The 15,995-nt window shown below is 41.1% G+C and overlaps 1 protein-coding gene across 3 annotated transcripts in view; it reads left to right on the forward strand.

Annotated features, from left to right (window-relative positions):
* Window positions 1-1,880: 1,880 nt before the first annotated feature.
* The window catches only part of STX7 (syntaxin 7), a 31,736-nt gene continuing 17,621 nt past the window's right edge, over window positions 1,881-15,995 (forward strand). The window contains exons 1-2 of one of the 3 annotated variants that reach the window (XM_053939376.1): window positions 1,881-1,970; window positions 8,494-8,633. In XM_053939376.1, the coding sequence (XP_053795351.1) occupies window positions 8,552-8,633 (82 nt within the window). In that variant the 5' untranslated portion in view covers window positions 1,881-1,970; window positions 8,494-8,551. Of the gene's footprint in view, window positions 1,971-5,148; window positions 5,377-8,493; window positions 8,634-15,995 lie in introns of those variants that run through there. The other 2 variants (XM_053939375.1, XM_053939377.1) reach the window with 2 other exon arrangements.

A 15,995-nucleotide genomic window follows, 5' to 3' on the forward strand; every position in this document is an offset into this window, starting at 1 on the left:
TTCATAATTATTTTATCATTCTATTACAAAGGCTACTTAGGTATTTTTATAGTACAGAAAAGTTTATTTTATAATCCATTTTTCCCTTTCAGGCTTTTATATTATTCTTCTACTGGTTACTTTAAATAATCATATGACTTTGAGATATTTAACAGCAAAATGTGGATGCTTATGATGTGAGCTAACAGCAGACGAGGAGCAGGATTTTCTTCATGAAGCACACAGCTTCACTAGAAAAGTATTTGGATATCTTGTTTCCATAGAATGAGAATGAGCATTGATCAGTGATGACTGGGTCTTACCTCTGAGCCTAAAAAAAAAGTACCCAAGTGGTGACCTGCAGGAAAAGTATTCTCACTGATAAAGGGTCACTTTTTTAAGGGGAAATACATTTTTGAAATCATAAAGTAAAAGATGTACTGTTTTCTGGAGGAAAACTGGCCATGATCTCTGCTGAAGTTTTATAAAGCAGGAGTGACTGACTGGATCAATCAATGGAGGTTATATGACAGAAATAATAATCAAGGCAGGCCCTTAATTTGGAAGGAATGTGCATTATACTCTCATTAGTGCACCATCTAGTGGGATCTTGGAGGAAACACCCGCACATGTAGCAATGCTAAAATCATCAGTAATAAAATAGCCTGGTAAAAATAGATTGACTATGTATACAGCATTCCTGCAGCAAAAAGGCATATCAGAATGGCTTTTTTCCTTATTAACTTCAATTCATGAAAGTGATAAAATGACACTTCCAACCATCAATTAATGTAAGAACTCTATATAAGCATACAAGTCTTGGAGCCTATGTTGTCTCTCCTTTCAGCATGCTTTGAGACACAGCAAGAACCACCAATGTAAGGTAAAGGGTAGTCTTGCCTATTTCAGGCCTTTAACTTAATACTCCATTGTGTTTGCAGTTTATTAGACTTGTCTGTTATTATTGGGTTAGGATGCCCAGTACATTTTTCACTGCTTCAGCTATTTCTAAATCTTAGCAACGACCAAGTTATATGATGAAGCAGAATTAAACTTGCACTTCCCAGTTTCTGCAGCTTTTCCTCAGGCGAGGCTGGGCTGTGTGGAGGAGGTGGCATTCCCAGCATTCGGGCGCTGCGGGCTGTTTGCTCTGTGCTATTTAATGCACACGGGAGTATCCTGCAGACGAAGCAGCTCAGCCCCGGGGCTCTGGGGAGCGTTTGGCCCTGTCATTGTCCCTTTGAAGAAGCGGGGAGGATGCAGAAATGCCTCAAATGCTGTGTAGGCAGCCTGGAGGCTCACCTGTCATTTCTCAGGTAGCTGGGCCAGAAGGAGCCCCGGTGCTGTGGCTATCGCATCCTCCTTGTCCTCCCGAGCCTGGTACTAGCAGCCGTGTGAACGCATCCTTCATTTTTCATTCTCCTGGCATCGCTTGCTCCCCCTCCCAGCTCTATGTTGTGTATCTCTGCATTCAAAGGCACCTTTAAAAATATCTACAATTTACCACGCACTCTCTTTGAATTGTCCATTCCCTTTAGAGAAGAAATCACCCAAACGGAAGGCAGGGCGGGCAAAGCAGGCTATTAACAAAGTAATGTCGTGTTTTTCACTGTAACATTGTATCCTTGCCCAAGTTTTCGCCTTGCTTCCTGATGCAACAGCATCTTTTCCCTGAATGACACTCTCTCCACCCTTCACTCTCACTTTTTCCAGTCGCATAGGGCTGCGGCTGCCGGGGTTGCCCCGTTCCCCTCGGAAGACCCCGGGGCCCGTCAGCAGCAAGGTCCCCCCGCAGGCCCGGCCGGAGCCGCCCGTCAGGGACCGGCCGACCCCGCTCTCGCAGCCGCCCGGGCGGAGCCGCGCCTCCTCTCGCCTCCCCCCGCCTCTCCCGTCACGGCGGGGCGGGCCGGGCCGGGGCCTGCCCGCCCCTCCACGCCCTGCAGCGCCACCGCCCCCAGCCTCACCCCTGGGAGCGCGTTCGCCGAGGCCGGGTAGGAGCCGCGGGAGCTCCGCTGGGGCGCTGGGGGTGCCGCCCGCCGCAGGCAGGGGGGACCAGGGTGGTGTCCGGCCAGCTGGGAAGGGACTGTCAGACGCGGGGAGCCTGTCGGAGGGCGGCGGGAAGGGCCTCGCTGGAGCCGGGGCCGTGCCGGCGTGCCCGGCCGTGGGGCGAGCGGGGCGGCTGTGGGCGAGGCGGGGGTGGCGGGGCCGGGGCCGGGGCCACGGGGGGAGCGCGGTGTTGGAGCGCGGTCGGTCGTGTCAGCAGCAGCTCCTTTCCCCGCACCCTTCCCTGTGACACCCACGGTACCAGGGTTTTGGTCTTGGCGATGCTCTCGGGGGAGGGTCGGGGCCTACAGCAGGTGTTCTATAGCAGCTGGTGTGGAACTGTAGGGTGCATTTCCACCCCCGCCTTGTGGAAATGCTCCCCTTGCTGTTCCAGGTCCGAGGTGAGCATGTGAGCGGGAGGAGGGGACATTATAAAAGTGGCCGATGTAAATAGTGAGGCCGGTCCCGGTGCGCCGGCCCCCGGCCCGACCTTATCGCTGTTTTCCTGGTGAATCACTCGGCGCTGCATCAGAAATGGGCGCTTCTTCAAACTCAGCAAGTCAGCGGAAGGTTTCACTCCATTTAGCATGCAGTGCAGGGCACTAACTGAAGACACCCGGTGTTAAAATCTCATCAGGATACTTGGCCAGTAGCTATGTGCTCCTGTGCTGTGATCCCCTCCACAAGGCGCTCAAAGGCAGAGGGCTGTGCCAGCAGGGCGAGTGGAGCCCTCCTGATGGGTCACTATACAGGCTTGTGCTTTGCCGGCTGTGCAGCCCTTCTGCCTGGAGCCTGGGCATTATGCAATTGCTCTTAATGGGAAAGGGGACCAAAAAAGAAGTTAAAATATGTCAAAATTAGAACTGGTGCTAAATCGTGGAATTGTTATAACCTGTGTCTGTGTTTGCTTCATGACGATGCCTTTTGTAGTCTTTGGAAGAATATGAGGTAACACTCTTTTTGGTGGCTTACACTGAACTGAAACTCTTGAGAGAGGAGAAGAAAAGAGACCATGAGGTATATGTAGTCATTAGCACCCTGGTAGGCCTCAGGCAGACTTGGCATGCGTTGCAATCGGATTTTGTACAGAGGTAACTTCTCCCTTGGTGGGCTTGATCTGTTCACTTGGTAGCGAACAAGCTACCATGACAGAGAATTGGGTGAGAACAAACAGTACACCAGATACATCGGGCTTCTCATCCATCTTCTTTTTCCCATGAGATATTGTTTTCCTACCAGCTGCACAAGAAACTGGGAACTTTGAAATGGTCGTCAGGTCCATTTTCAGACTTCCCATTCCCTCTCTTTCCCCCATAGTTCCAGTCCCCAGTGTTCATTTTCCTATTCCTTGCTTCGTCGTAAGGCTTTTAAATGCCTTGTGTGCTCCTAGGAAACATAATTCTCTCACTTAAGGCATTTTGCCAAGCACCAATATGTTCTTAGGCTTGTGAAAGCTATGCACTTCCTTCACCTAGTTCATCATAAATATCAGTGTGGATGAATCAGACAATTGTAAGCATGTTAATTTTTATCCATATATGCTGAGCGATGGTGATGCATTAGGCCTAATAGAATTTCAGGCTTCTGTAATTTAGCTTTTCATGCTGAGCAGTTTAAATGTCACTGCTTTAAACTGCATCTTTGTTCAACAGAAACCTTTTTAGGAAAAATTACTAAAACACTGATCAGTGTCACAGTCTAATAATTATTTTTAAAAAACCCAAACATAGAGCTGTTAGATGATGCAAGCTTGGTTTTGGTAGGTGTCAGCATCAGTAACGTGGCAAGGCTAAGGGAATTGTGCAGAGTAGGTAGGCAGTTACCTTTTGGCATCTCTTCTGTTAGTGTTGATGCAGTTTTAAATAAACTTCACTTTTTCCTACCATATGTGGATTTAAGTTTGACTTTTACCTGAAAGTAGAGGGTAAAAAAATAATCTGGAAACTTTTCTTTTAAGAAGGCAAGAAGAATTTAATTTTACTGTTACTTTGTTTGCTTATTTGTTATGTTCCAGAGTTGATTTTGTATTATGGGAGCCTACAGCCTGCCTGTGGACAAGAACTTCAGTACATTAGGAGCTGTAAAAGCAAAAAAGGGAAATGTAATATCAGTCTCTAATATTTTAGCTTAAGTATAAAGGAAAAAAAAGACATAAGTCCAGGAAAAAATTAAACCGCCCTCATTCCCTGGCAAAATTAATGACAGATTTAGTGCTGTATCTTTCTAAGTCAGTTGCTAGGACTCTGTTATGAGAATCCCTCAGGTGCTGTAGCAGGAGGTCTTTATCTTTTCTGTAGCAAACATTGTGACTTGCTGAAATTTTCACCCGTGTTTTTCAGCAGTTCATTACTTTTGCCTGTGTTTTCACCCTACTTGAAGAATTCTGCACTTCTTTTTTTAGGGAGGGGTAGTTTATAAAGGAAGCCACATATTGTTTAGGAGAAGCTTTGTTACTGTGACCTTTAATTAGGAAAAAATATCCTGTAAGGAAAGCCCCACGACTTATTTCTGGATACTTAAACGCATAAAATCAGATCAGATTTAAATTTTCAAGTGTTCTATGGAATGCAGTATGTACTTTTGGCTTTCTGAAAGTTAAGAGTCCATGTAAACATTCTAGGTCCTAATGCTATAATATTGCTCAAACAGTAAAACTATTGCTTAAGGGTTCTTATCATAATGTATCTGGGCTAGATTTCTGGGAGAACGAGAATTCTTTGAATATCTAAATGAGAAAATACAGAGTGCTTATTAATTGTACCTGACTGGAGTCTGCAAAATAATCATGTGACTGCTGTGAAATCTGACATGTGCAGTGCTTGTCACATCACTTCCTTTTGTTCTGATGGAGCTTTCAGGAATGACACTGGGGAGCTGCTTAGATGTGGAGGCTTTCTTGTCTCTACATTCATAGCTGATGGAAAAGTAGATTTTTTCTTATGCCTGTCAAACACCTTTCTGGAAGATATGTTGGTGCTAAGGTTCATTTTTTGTTTTGGTATGGAGTGACTACATGATGTAGGAACTAGTTAATGCAGAAATTATGAAAAATATATTCAGGCCTATGTCCTGCTTCAGTTAGTGTTAATAAAATGTTCTGATTTTTCATTTCATTTGTGCCTGTAGACTCAGTTCCTTGGACTTTCTACAGTAGCTTGACACGCTGAATTGGCACTAGGTATACTCCCATTCAGAGGCAGTGATGTTGAGAAGAAGATAAAATGTACAATCAGAAACTCACACCTGACTGAAAGTTTTAGAGGAACTGAAGACTACCACAAGTGCAGCTCTGTTCCAGTTCGAAGGCGAAGTGTACTTCCTGCAACTGCAGCAGGCCTTTAACTTCCCTGTTTTGTAAGTTGTGCAGCCAGTCATACCAAAATACATCATGACAGAGTAGTTAAATGCTGTGAAAGTGAAAAGGGGTAATTTCTATGGAAATTCAGTATGTTGATGAATGCTCCTATCACCCTGGATGGAAAGAAGTGCTTGGTGCATGTCTGTTTTGTTTCCTGGTCGTTGAAACCCTGACCTTGTCTAGGTCATTGGCAGTTGACTTTCCAAGGGCTCTGCTTATCTGTGTTTTCAGAAGAATTTGAGTAACCCAGCACTCACAAGTGAAGGGGTTGTGAGTGGAAGTAGGGTGTTCAGATGCCCATGTTACTGTGAGAAGTAGAGGGAGAAAGTGTGGTGAAGACTGGGAGGTGATGACAGCTGATGGCTGTCCTCTTACCTCTCTTTCTCTCTGTTCCCCAGACAGTTGCTTACTCTGTCACCTACCTGTATTATTGAAATACTCAGGAATAGCTCTGCTAGTGGAAGAATGTGCATGGAGTAAACCAGCTGTGAATATACATGGCTGTCCTAAAAATTTACTATAAGTCTCAATTCTTATTTTATGTTTTAAAACACGACTGATTTCATATCTCTGTCATATGAAATGATCTCTAGTGGAGCCAAGACACTTTACTGGTCCTCACATTGTACATCCCACCAAAACTTTACCAGGAATGTAACTACAGAAGTCAGCCCCCCCCCTGCCACCCTTCAGGTAACACCACCTCTGCCCCATGAAAAAGCTGCTGCTACCATGCTACTCTGCATGATTTCGATAAAAAGCTGAACGATATCCTGTGGACTTTGGTACTCTGTCATCTGAATATCTTCTTGCTATCTATTGTGTTTGGCTGTAGTAGAAAGTTGAAAAATTCTTTAGTCTTATGTATTGAACAATCTGTATGCTTGTTAGTGTAGTGCAGTGTAACTTCTTTAAAGATACTTATAGTCAGCTGTAGAAATTTGCAAGACAAAAAAAAAAGCAGTAGCTGCTTTTGTCAAGAGTTGGATGAAATATTCAGTGTATATCTCTTGATTGTAAAGGTATTCCTGAGAACAGTTTTACAGGCAGCTGTTTGGTGAATACAAATACGAAAGAAGAAAAGCCAGTCATGAAGTATTGTTTCAGTTAATTCTACACAAGGTAGTTTGGTCTTTTGCCATCTCTTCTTCTTAGCAGTGGCATTTTAGCATTACTGTGAAACATAAGAGCTAAGCAACTTTTAACATTAACTATAATATTTAACTAAAAGGTTTTTAGTCAGCATTGTAGTTAGCATGCTACTAAGGTATCTAGAAATAGCCATAGCTTTAAAAAAAAACCTGTCAACAGCTCTGAGAAATCTTTTCAAACATAGTTTTTAGGTGGTTTCTTTGGATTTTATGCCTATTATTGTATTTTCCACTGAATTGGCAGATTTCCTTACTTAGTCAATACACCATGGTATAGAGCCATTTATTTGCTGTAAAGGTTGCATGGGTTTGGTCTTACAATACAAATTCAGTGCGATGTTGCCTTTAATTTCCAAAAAAAATCAAGGATTGTAATTCCAGCCTTGGCCCAGATAAGTGGGATTTAGGTTGGCTGGCTGCCTGACTGACTCCAGACTTTAGTCAAAATAACTTGAATCTGCTTGTGGTACAGACAAAGGAGATGACACTGCAGACAGTTATCATGACTCTCGGGCAATGGTGCAGCAAGTAGAAGAATGCAAATACACTCCCTGTGGCCTCATCTGCAGTCAGGTTGTTCATTACAAGGGCCTGAAGACTCCAAGCTGGGCTTGGGATGGTAGTGAAGCAGCCATTTCGAAATCATGCAGAGTTTGTCTTCATGGTAGTAGCAGCTTTTTCATGGGGCGGAGGTGGTGTCATCTGCAGGGTGGCAGGGGTGGGCCTTACCTCTGTAGTTACATTCCTGGTGAAGTTTTGGTGGGATGTACAATGTGAGGACCAGTAAAGTGTCTTGGCTCCACTAGAGATCATTTCATATGACAGAGATATGAAATCAGTCGTGTTTTAAAACAGCCAAGGTATTGCTGCCTGTATTAATACAGACATTTCCAAAGGTGAAAGGAAATATTTGGCAACAAGGACTGTTAATTGTTTGTATTTAAAAAAAAGTTCTTAAGGACTTGAGTTTGCAAATTGTAGCACAGCTGCTGTCATACTTGACAGATCAGTTGGCCTTTTCATTTCCTTCTTTTCACACAGTAAATGTGCTTTCTTTTTCTCTATACCTGAAACTGAGTTTTAGTGGTGTGTCTTAACCAGAAGCTGATGGGCCAGGAGGAGAGGACATTGTTTGGAAGGGACATGGTTTGGGTTGAACAGTGGAAATGCAGGGAAGTGGTGAAGTTAAAATGTTCAACCTGTGAAGGTGATGTGCAGGAAAGCACAGCCTGGACAAAATTGTGGGATTGTGTTGGATGTGTTGCACTTGATTATTCTGCATTCTCACTGCAGAACAGATAAACCACCAGTTTTAATTTGCACTGGTATTGTAATCTATGTCTTATTAATTTTGATTTAGAATATGAGCATATGAGCTTGTGCTGAAATTTGATCTGTATGGATGGAAAAAAACTCCTAAAATGTGTTTGAATACCGAGGTTGTTGAAAAATGAATTCATATCAACAAACACAGCAACTGAAACAGGATAAAGTGCTGATTCGTAGAACTTAGGTGACACTAGGTTAAACTAGAACTGAAGTTGATACAAATGATCAGTGTTTGGAGGAAACTGGTTGCTGCCTTTTTTCTGATGTCTTGTGTGATATCTGCTGAGGTTTTTTTCCAGTGGTTACTTACGCTGGATTTTACTGGTGGGGTGGGTGATATATGGTATATAAATAACAATATAATTGGTTTGGGATGTAATTCTTTGGCAGTTTCAGATTAAACATACAGCTTTTTTTTTAATGGAATGGTAAATGCAATGAAAATGACACTCTTTTATTACTGTGGGGAAGATATATAAGAATTTTGACAAAGGATAAACTCTATATTTGAAGTATATTGCTTTCAGAGAGGGTAAACATTAGTATATGGAGTTTTCTTTAATCTTCTCCCATGTATTCTTTAAGATGAAGACCTTTATAAACCAATGACCAAAACATAACTATTGTTTTCAGTAGGTAGAGACTGTCATTTTCCTGTTGTGGATGACCGTGACAGCAGATCTACTCAGCCATGTCGTATGGACCAGGTTTTGGGGATCCTAATCAACTAGCCCAACGCATAACTTCTAACATCCAGAAGATCACACAATGCTGTAAGTTACATTTGTGCATGTTTTGTGTGAAATTTTAGTAATGATGGTGGCCCCATTTGAGGTGAATGTCTCAAATTCATTCATGGGAATTAACTCCAACTCTGCCTACTCATTTGGTAGGTTTGTGGCACCCCACACAGCGTGACCATTCCTTTTTTCTTGTGTATGGTTAGCAGTGATCTGCCATGGCAAGTACCGTTAGTATCACTCTGTATTCACCACTTTTGTCCTGGCAGTTAAAGGACACTTTAAGATGGTAGGTTGGGATGTTTGCTGAGCAAGGATTGCATCAAGTATTCACTGAAGCTTGATTTTTTTAGCGGGGACAGAAGCTGTGGCCTTGCAGCTTCCCTTTGTCCCTTGTATGTCTTAGATATGTAAATAAGATTCTGCAAGTTTTAATGTACCAGTGCTTAGTTTCATGCTACTTAGTATTTTTTAGCCACCTAACTGGGGTATTCAAGCTAGAGTTTAATTAGGCTGCTGGGATTTTCAATCTTTTTTTCCCTTTTCTGCCATTTTCCATTTTATTTTTAATGTTTGTGTATACAAAGCAAATACAACTTGATTCACAAATCATATAAAGTACACAGTTCATCAGAAGGGAGGTAGTCAAGAACAACATGTGGCTAGTTTTGGTATGCGTGTTTTATGTTGTGCAGGATGCAGAGTGCATGAAGAAACGAGAATTTTAATGTTAAAACTTAAAATGAATTCTGGACAGCAAAGTATGTCAGTTTTTATTAAAATTTTGATCTTTGTTTTGCAAGACAAGTCCTAGAAGTTGGTATTTGTAGCGCAGGTTAATGGCACAGATTGGGTTTTTTTCCTATTTTTTCAGTTACATTTTGTATTTTCTTCCAGAAAGAATTTCTTAAGATCTCAACAGACAGGAACAAAAATTGCAATTTTGCCTTATTGACAAGTTTCTGTACTTCAGGGTTGTATTTCCAGAACCTGAAATTGACAAACCGACTCTGTAAAATTTCTCATGCTTTATTTCCTAAAATCTACTCATTGAATTAATTCAGTCTGATGGCTTCTAACTTGGTCTTCCAGAGGCAGCTGCCAACCTGTGACAGACACTGAGGCTCCAAGATGTAAAAAAAATGTTTTCTGTCAGATGAAAGCATAAAGTAAACTCAGTAATTCTGATTCAGTTAGAATTACCTGCTGAACATAATTAACTGTCTTGTGCTGAACTCAGTGATTCCTTAATCTCATCTTTCCCCTTTCATCCCTTCTCTTCCTTTTTATGTGTCTCCTCCCCAAGGTATGCTAACAGCAAGCTGCCCATGCATTGATAGGAGAGAGGCCAGAAGAGTTATCTGCAGTCCTGCTGTCTTTGTATTTTGATATTTACATGGCTAAAGTCTGAGTAATAGATATGTGCTACTGCCATGCCAAGACCCAAGTCCAAATGTTTCCTAGCCCCACTGCTGCATGGCTTCAGAAACAGAGCTTTGCTCTGAAAAGCTCCATCCAAACACTTTTCTAGTTCTGGTAGGGACACAGCAGGATTCCATCCCTTGCTCTTCTGTAGAGCTGTCTGAACTGTAACCACTCAGTTACTCTTGCAGTCCATAGATTTTTATGAGAGTCTGGATCCTATGGACATCTTGAATGTGTTTCCTGAACTGAGGTCTCCAAGGATTTATGGACTCTTTTCTGGCTTTTTTTCCCCTCCGTATGTAATACCTGTCCAGCTTTCTATTGGAATGTGTGAGTTGCAGGAACTTCCAGGTCAGATGGGAAGAAACCTGCAAACTTAGGCACCTGTTGTGCTAGTGAGATGCTGAACAAGTCTCTCAGAGTGCAGTTTATTATCTTGGTTAGGAAAGAAGGGGGAGAGACAAGAATTCTGACCTTAAACGCATGGGTTTCCATGTAAGCAGTTGACTTGGTTTTGCACTTCTGCCCAGAAATGATAAGTATTTGTGAGAGGCATCAACACATTTGAATTTTTCTTGGTTAACCTGGAGGTGTGTAGATACTCTGGTTTTCAGAGTGAGATTAATAGAGGAAGTGAATTTCATTTCAGATCACCAGGCTACTTCAGGAGGTACCTCAAAACTAGTTCACACTTCTACTAACATGCAAGCAAAGTGGGAATACTACTACAGAAAGGGAGATGAAATACAGATTAGTTGAAAGGAAACTGGTCCTTCCAGCTACAAGCTGGCCCTTTAATTTGTTGGAGAAATACAGAACTTCCTATATTAGATAACACTGTGCAGCCAAGATTTCGTAATACACCAGAGTTTATAGGAAGTAGCGTGGGTGAGAGCTACAATGTTTAACATTTCTTCAAGGTTGAATTATTGCATACATATTACCTTCCAAGTAATAAATCTGATCTGTTTCAAGATAAAGTACATAAATTAAGTATCTCACGCTTCATAATGCATGGGCAGGATGCTTCTGTTATATTAATACTCTCATTTCTTTCCTAGTTAATCTAGCCCACTGTTACTGATTGGCTAGGAAAGCTCCTCTCTATGCTGGTGTAACACACTACTTCAATAATTGTATCAGTTGCAAGATAGTATGCTTTTTGGTTTGGGTAAATGGAAGGACCTACATTTGTGTTTGGTAACAGTTTGGTTAGCCTTTTAACTTTAAAGAACAGATTTTTTTATCTGTTGATCCAATCATGCTGTTGATTGTTTTGTTGAAGGTGGGTTGAGAGCTATTTATAAATTGCTTCTGCCTTGTACAAACCTTTGTTCAACTACTGCAATAAATGCTATCTGTACTGGACTGTTTGAGTTTCTTTGGAGGAGAGGGTGTTGGTGAGTCCTTTTTAGGACCTTGAAGATTGAAATTGAGCTAGCTAATGGGAAGCAGCATATGCTGCTGTCTGTACTGTGAGTTTTCTTACACCTGCCTGTGTTTGAGATCCCCAACCCCAGAGCATTCTGTGTATAGAAGCTTGTCTCAGCTGTTCTTTAGAAAAGGATGTGCTTTGTTTCACATTTCCAGCATTTCTGCAGAAATAAGTGATTATAACATCACGTAACAACATCTAGAGAACAGTCTGCTTTCCTCAGCTTGAAACTCACATTTTATCAGCAACATCTATGAGCTGAGATTTAGGGAACTAGTCTGTGGGGTATTTCTCTACTACTTTTATTACAACTGTTTCACTGAGAAGCTGGAGTTGCAAAACTTAAGGTTGCTTTTGACATCCAAAGAGAGTGGTGGGCCTCAGGGAGGAGAGGGAGAGTTAGGCTCTCAGACCCACTCTTGGAGTTTTTAGAGTATCCATGTGACTCTGAGCAGTGCTCTGAAGTCTGAGGAGTCTGAATCACATGCAGTGTTGTATGCTGAATCTCGGTGAGGTCACCAGTGCCTGCAAGCCATCTCTCACTGGTTTGGTTTTGGGTCTGTATTAACAGTGATGAGAAGCAGATCTGCAAACAGCTAAGGGAACTTCAGATTCAAATAATAAAGCCAAAGAAGTGTATAATGACCTAGACTTGGGCAGCTGCTAAATTTCTGTCTCACTAGAACACAATTGATGGTTAAGGTTTGATAGTCTGTCTGGATTCTAGTCCAAAGTAACTATAATTCTCATTCCAGGCCTATATTATATTTGTTTATAAAATCTAGGTGATCTACATTTCATACTTTAAAAGTCCAGTGCATTTAAAGGTGGTTGAGGTTTGTCCCTAGCTTTCTGAATACAAAGAACAAGAATATGGAGGAGAGAATATGTAGAAGAATATATGTAGGATGTAAAGCTCCAACCCGTCTGGCCTTTGCAGACAGAGAACCTATTATCAAGGTGGTTTTATCAGTTTACTGAAGGAGCAGTTGTTCTAGAACTGGGTTTCACAGGTAGCACTCTTACCTATTTGTCACCTTAATGGCAGTGCTATTAACTTGAGACAAATCTAAATACTTCCTTGAATCTAAGTCTAAATATTTCCTTGAAATATTTCCTCTTGTCTACAGCAACTGGATAGATGAGGAATGAGTGTGATGCACAGATAGAAGATGAACTATCAAAATATATTTCTCTGTGACAAAACAAATTCTGCCTGCTTATAAAACTGTATTTCCACCAGGCATGTTCATTTACCTTACTGGGATATGCCTGGGACGATGAGCACATGTGACTGTTTTTTCTCCTATTTTTTCTTTTTTTTCCCCTCCCTCTCTTTTGGAAGAGCATACAATTGTATAAATCTGATCTTCCAACAAGTGGACAGATAAAAGTAGATTAAGTGAAACAAACAAAAAGCCTAATTTAAAGATTTTAAAATATGTAACTTTCTGATTTCTCACAACTGAAGATGAGGGGGAGCAGTTCTTTGAAATCTGACCTTTTTCTGTGTTTTAATGATTCTGATTCTCTTTGTGTGGCTAAAAGAGGGAAGGCATTTTATTTAAAAAGATGTTCCCAAAAGAGGAAAAATGGGAGTTGCATTCCTATACAGGAACAACTTCACAATTATAAATGTAGGAAGGGTACAATTAGAGGAGTAGGTTCCTCTTCTGCTCAACTGGAAAGATTTGACTTGTGTCTCTGACAGTAACTGTGCAAGCAGTAGGTAGCCATGCTTTTTCCTCCCCCCACATACAATAACTCTGCTGTGTGTGTGTCACTGAGGAAGCAGGCTAGTATGCCTTTGTTTTGCTTTATAGTTAATATTTTACTTGTAGCTACCAAATATGTTACTTGGAGCAGTCCCTGAAGAAAAGCAAGAATGGTGCAGGCTAGATATGTAACTATCAAGTCTCCACTGGCATCTTGTGCTGGATTTTGGGAGCTGTCCATTTAGAAGCAGTTTAGAATGCTGCCTTTTGCTTGGGAACACAGAATAAAGCCTGATATTGATAAAATATACCCAGTCTTTGGGTTTTAAAACACTTCTTTTAAAGCACTTTTTTTTTTTTTTTTGTTTGCAAACAGTAATCAAGCTACTGAACCTACATTAACTGTAGCAATGGATTCATATTCCTTCCCTACCAAACCCTTCCTTCACTTCCAACTCTTCCGGGTTGTGTCAGCATTTTGTGTAGAGTTGGTTGTGAAGCCAGTTAGAATGGCATAATCTACCCTTGCTCAGTATTGGAATGGTTGGGTCACTAATAGAGTGTTTGACTCTGAAGATCAGCCCAGCTCAACAAACACATTCTCTGCCTGCTGCAAGATAATAAAAATAAAATAAAATAAAATTCAGTAGCCACAATCCACATATAGGTTGGTGGGGGGAGTCTGGCTGACTTAGAGAGATACTTTCTCATAGAGACTTCTGCTTTCTACTGACATCCTTTGCTGTTTGTTAAGGCAGCACAAGCATCAGTTCATATAGAGCACATTCCTGGAAGGTCAGATTAAGCCAGGAGAGATCCTTCTGTCATGTGATACCTGTCCTGTGACAACAATTTTGTTCCATTTCTTTTGCGTCTCAAGTTTTGTATAAGCTACTATTCTCACTGAGTGTTGTTAAGATGGGAGTCAAATTAGATCAATCATATGACTTTGCCTGTAACTTTATCTAACTGTAGAAAATCATAAATGTAGATTAAACCCTGAAAAATATTAACACTTTCAATGGATGCCTTTATGTTGTGGTTTAAGCCCAGTAGGTAGTTAAAATATTCTGCTAAAAAGGCTGAAACATTCTCGAAAATCTGTATCTATCACTATGTTTGAAACACCAGCATGTTCGCATGATTACTCTTGGCTAAAGAACACAGATGGGCACATGAAAAGTAAATGAGATCACTGAGGTGTTGAAATCACAGCCTGTATGAAAAGAAAATTCTGTTTTGTCTATATATAAAGTGTGGTTTTGTACAGGTGCAATTCTAAAGAAAACAGCCTCCCAGTAGAGCTTGTTGAGGCTTCTAACAGTGGTATTGTCAGAAATTTCCAATTAGCTGCAGTTAACCAGTTAACCAGATTAAACTTTGTGGGAACATACCAGCTGAAACAATTTTTATATTATCATTATTGCTGTTGTCCAGAAGGTTTCTTGGATATAGAATGAAGTTTCTATAAAACCTGGAAAAGGCTGGTTATTTAGGGATTTTAAACACCATTATATCCTTCCACATTTCATTCTCAGCCTTCTTCCAAGGCTGAGAAATTGAGGAGAAAGTTAGTTAATTTGGGTCTTTCTTAATGCTTGTCTTTGCAATGAGGTGAAGTTATGAATCTCACAGTTCTTGTAGAAATAAACTATTTCTCAAAATAGAAATAGAAAACCTCAATAGAAAACCTGAATCATTTCCATGCAGTTCTTAAAGGATTTTTTTCTATGTAATATAGCATATACATTTAAGGAAACATGCCTCACAGATTTGTCTATGAATCTGGAAAGTTTTTTTAATATTTTTGTGTTTTGTCTTGTTTGTCTTTTTCTTATTTGGATGGCATTGTGCAAGAGGGACAGGGATTTATTAATGCTAGCAGCTGGAACAGACTGAAAAAATGGGTCTTCCATATATGCCCCAGCAGAGTTTGTGTCAATATGTGCAGAATAGAGAGAGTTTATCCTTGACTGACACTGTATTGCATTACAATTAATATAAATAGCAAGGTGTCCAGTGAAGACATCCACAATTTTACTGCAACTGTTGCTTTTGTTGATGGAGCAAGTATAAAGGGACTCACCTTGACAAGATAACTTTTGCAAAACAGCCTGGATTTACAGCAGAGGAGAAGGGATGTGACCAGAGTCCTCATGCTTCTTCCTGTCTCTAGACAGTTGTATTTCAGATCCTCTCTAAGGTACTTAAAGTGCCTGTTGCAACTCAGTTTTGTTGGGTTTTCCTCCTTGTAGATAGGAGATTGCATAGCAGCTTGATTATACAGAGAGCCCTCTATCAAGTCTCCTATAAAACTGCTATGCTGGGGGCTGGACACCTGTCAGGGCTTAGAATAAACCTAGATCAGTTGTGAGTGACCCCGCAGTAGCAGCTACTTGCTTGTGTTGACCAGTCTGTGGTGCATTGTGTCTCCTTCCATGTCAGCTCCTGAGGTGGCTGCAGTAATGACCTGGCCTTCTAAAAAACAGACTTCCTTCCTGTAAGTGGGTTGGGTTACGGTGTTTTTGCAGTTTACTGCAGAAGTATGCTTCATTTTCATAATTTAATAAGCTACTTGTATTCTTTAGAGAAATGCTCAAACTTCTGGGTTTCAGGAAGTTACCAGGGACACTTTAGGATGAGAACATAAAGTGATTGATTTAATGACTTTCCCTTAGCTGAGCTGTAATAATTGATTGCATGATCACTTATTGTGCACTTTAACAATGTGTGTTTAGTGTGTTCTACACCCACATTGGAAGAACAGCCAATACTTCAATCCTGCTTCATTCTGTTCTTGAAAGACCATTATAGATGGGA

This window comes from Vidua chalybeata, chromosome 3, assembly GCF_026979565.1.
Source record: "Vidua chalybeata isolate OUT-0048 chromosome 3, bVidCha1 merged haplotype, whole genome shotgun sequence".
Taxonomy (NCBI): Eukaryota; Metazoa; Chordata; class Aves; order Passeriformes; family Viduidae; genus Vidua; species Vidua chalybeata.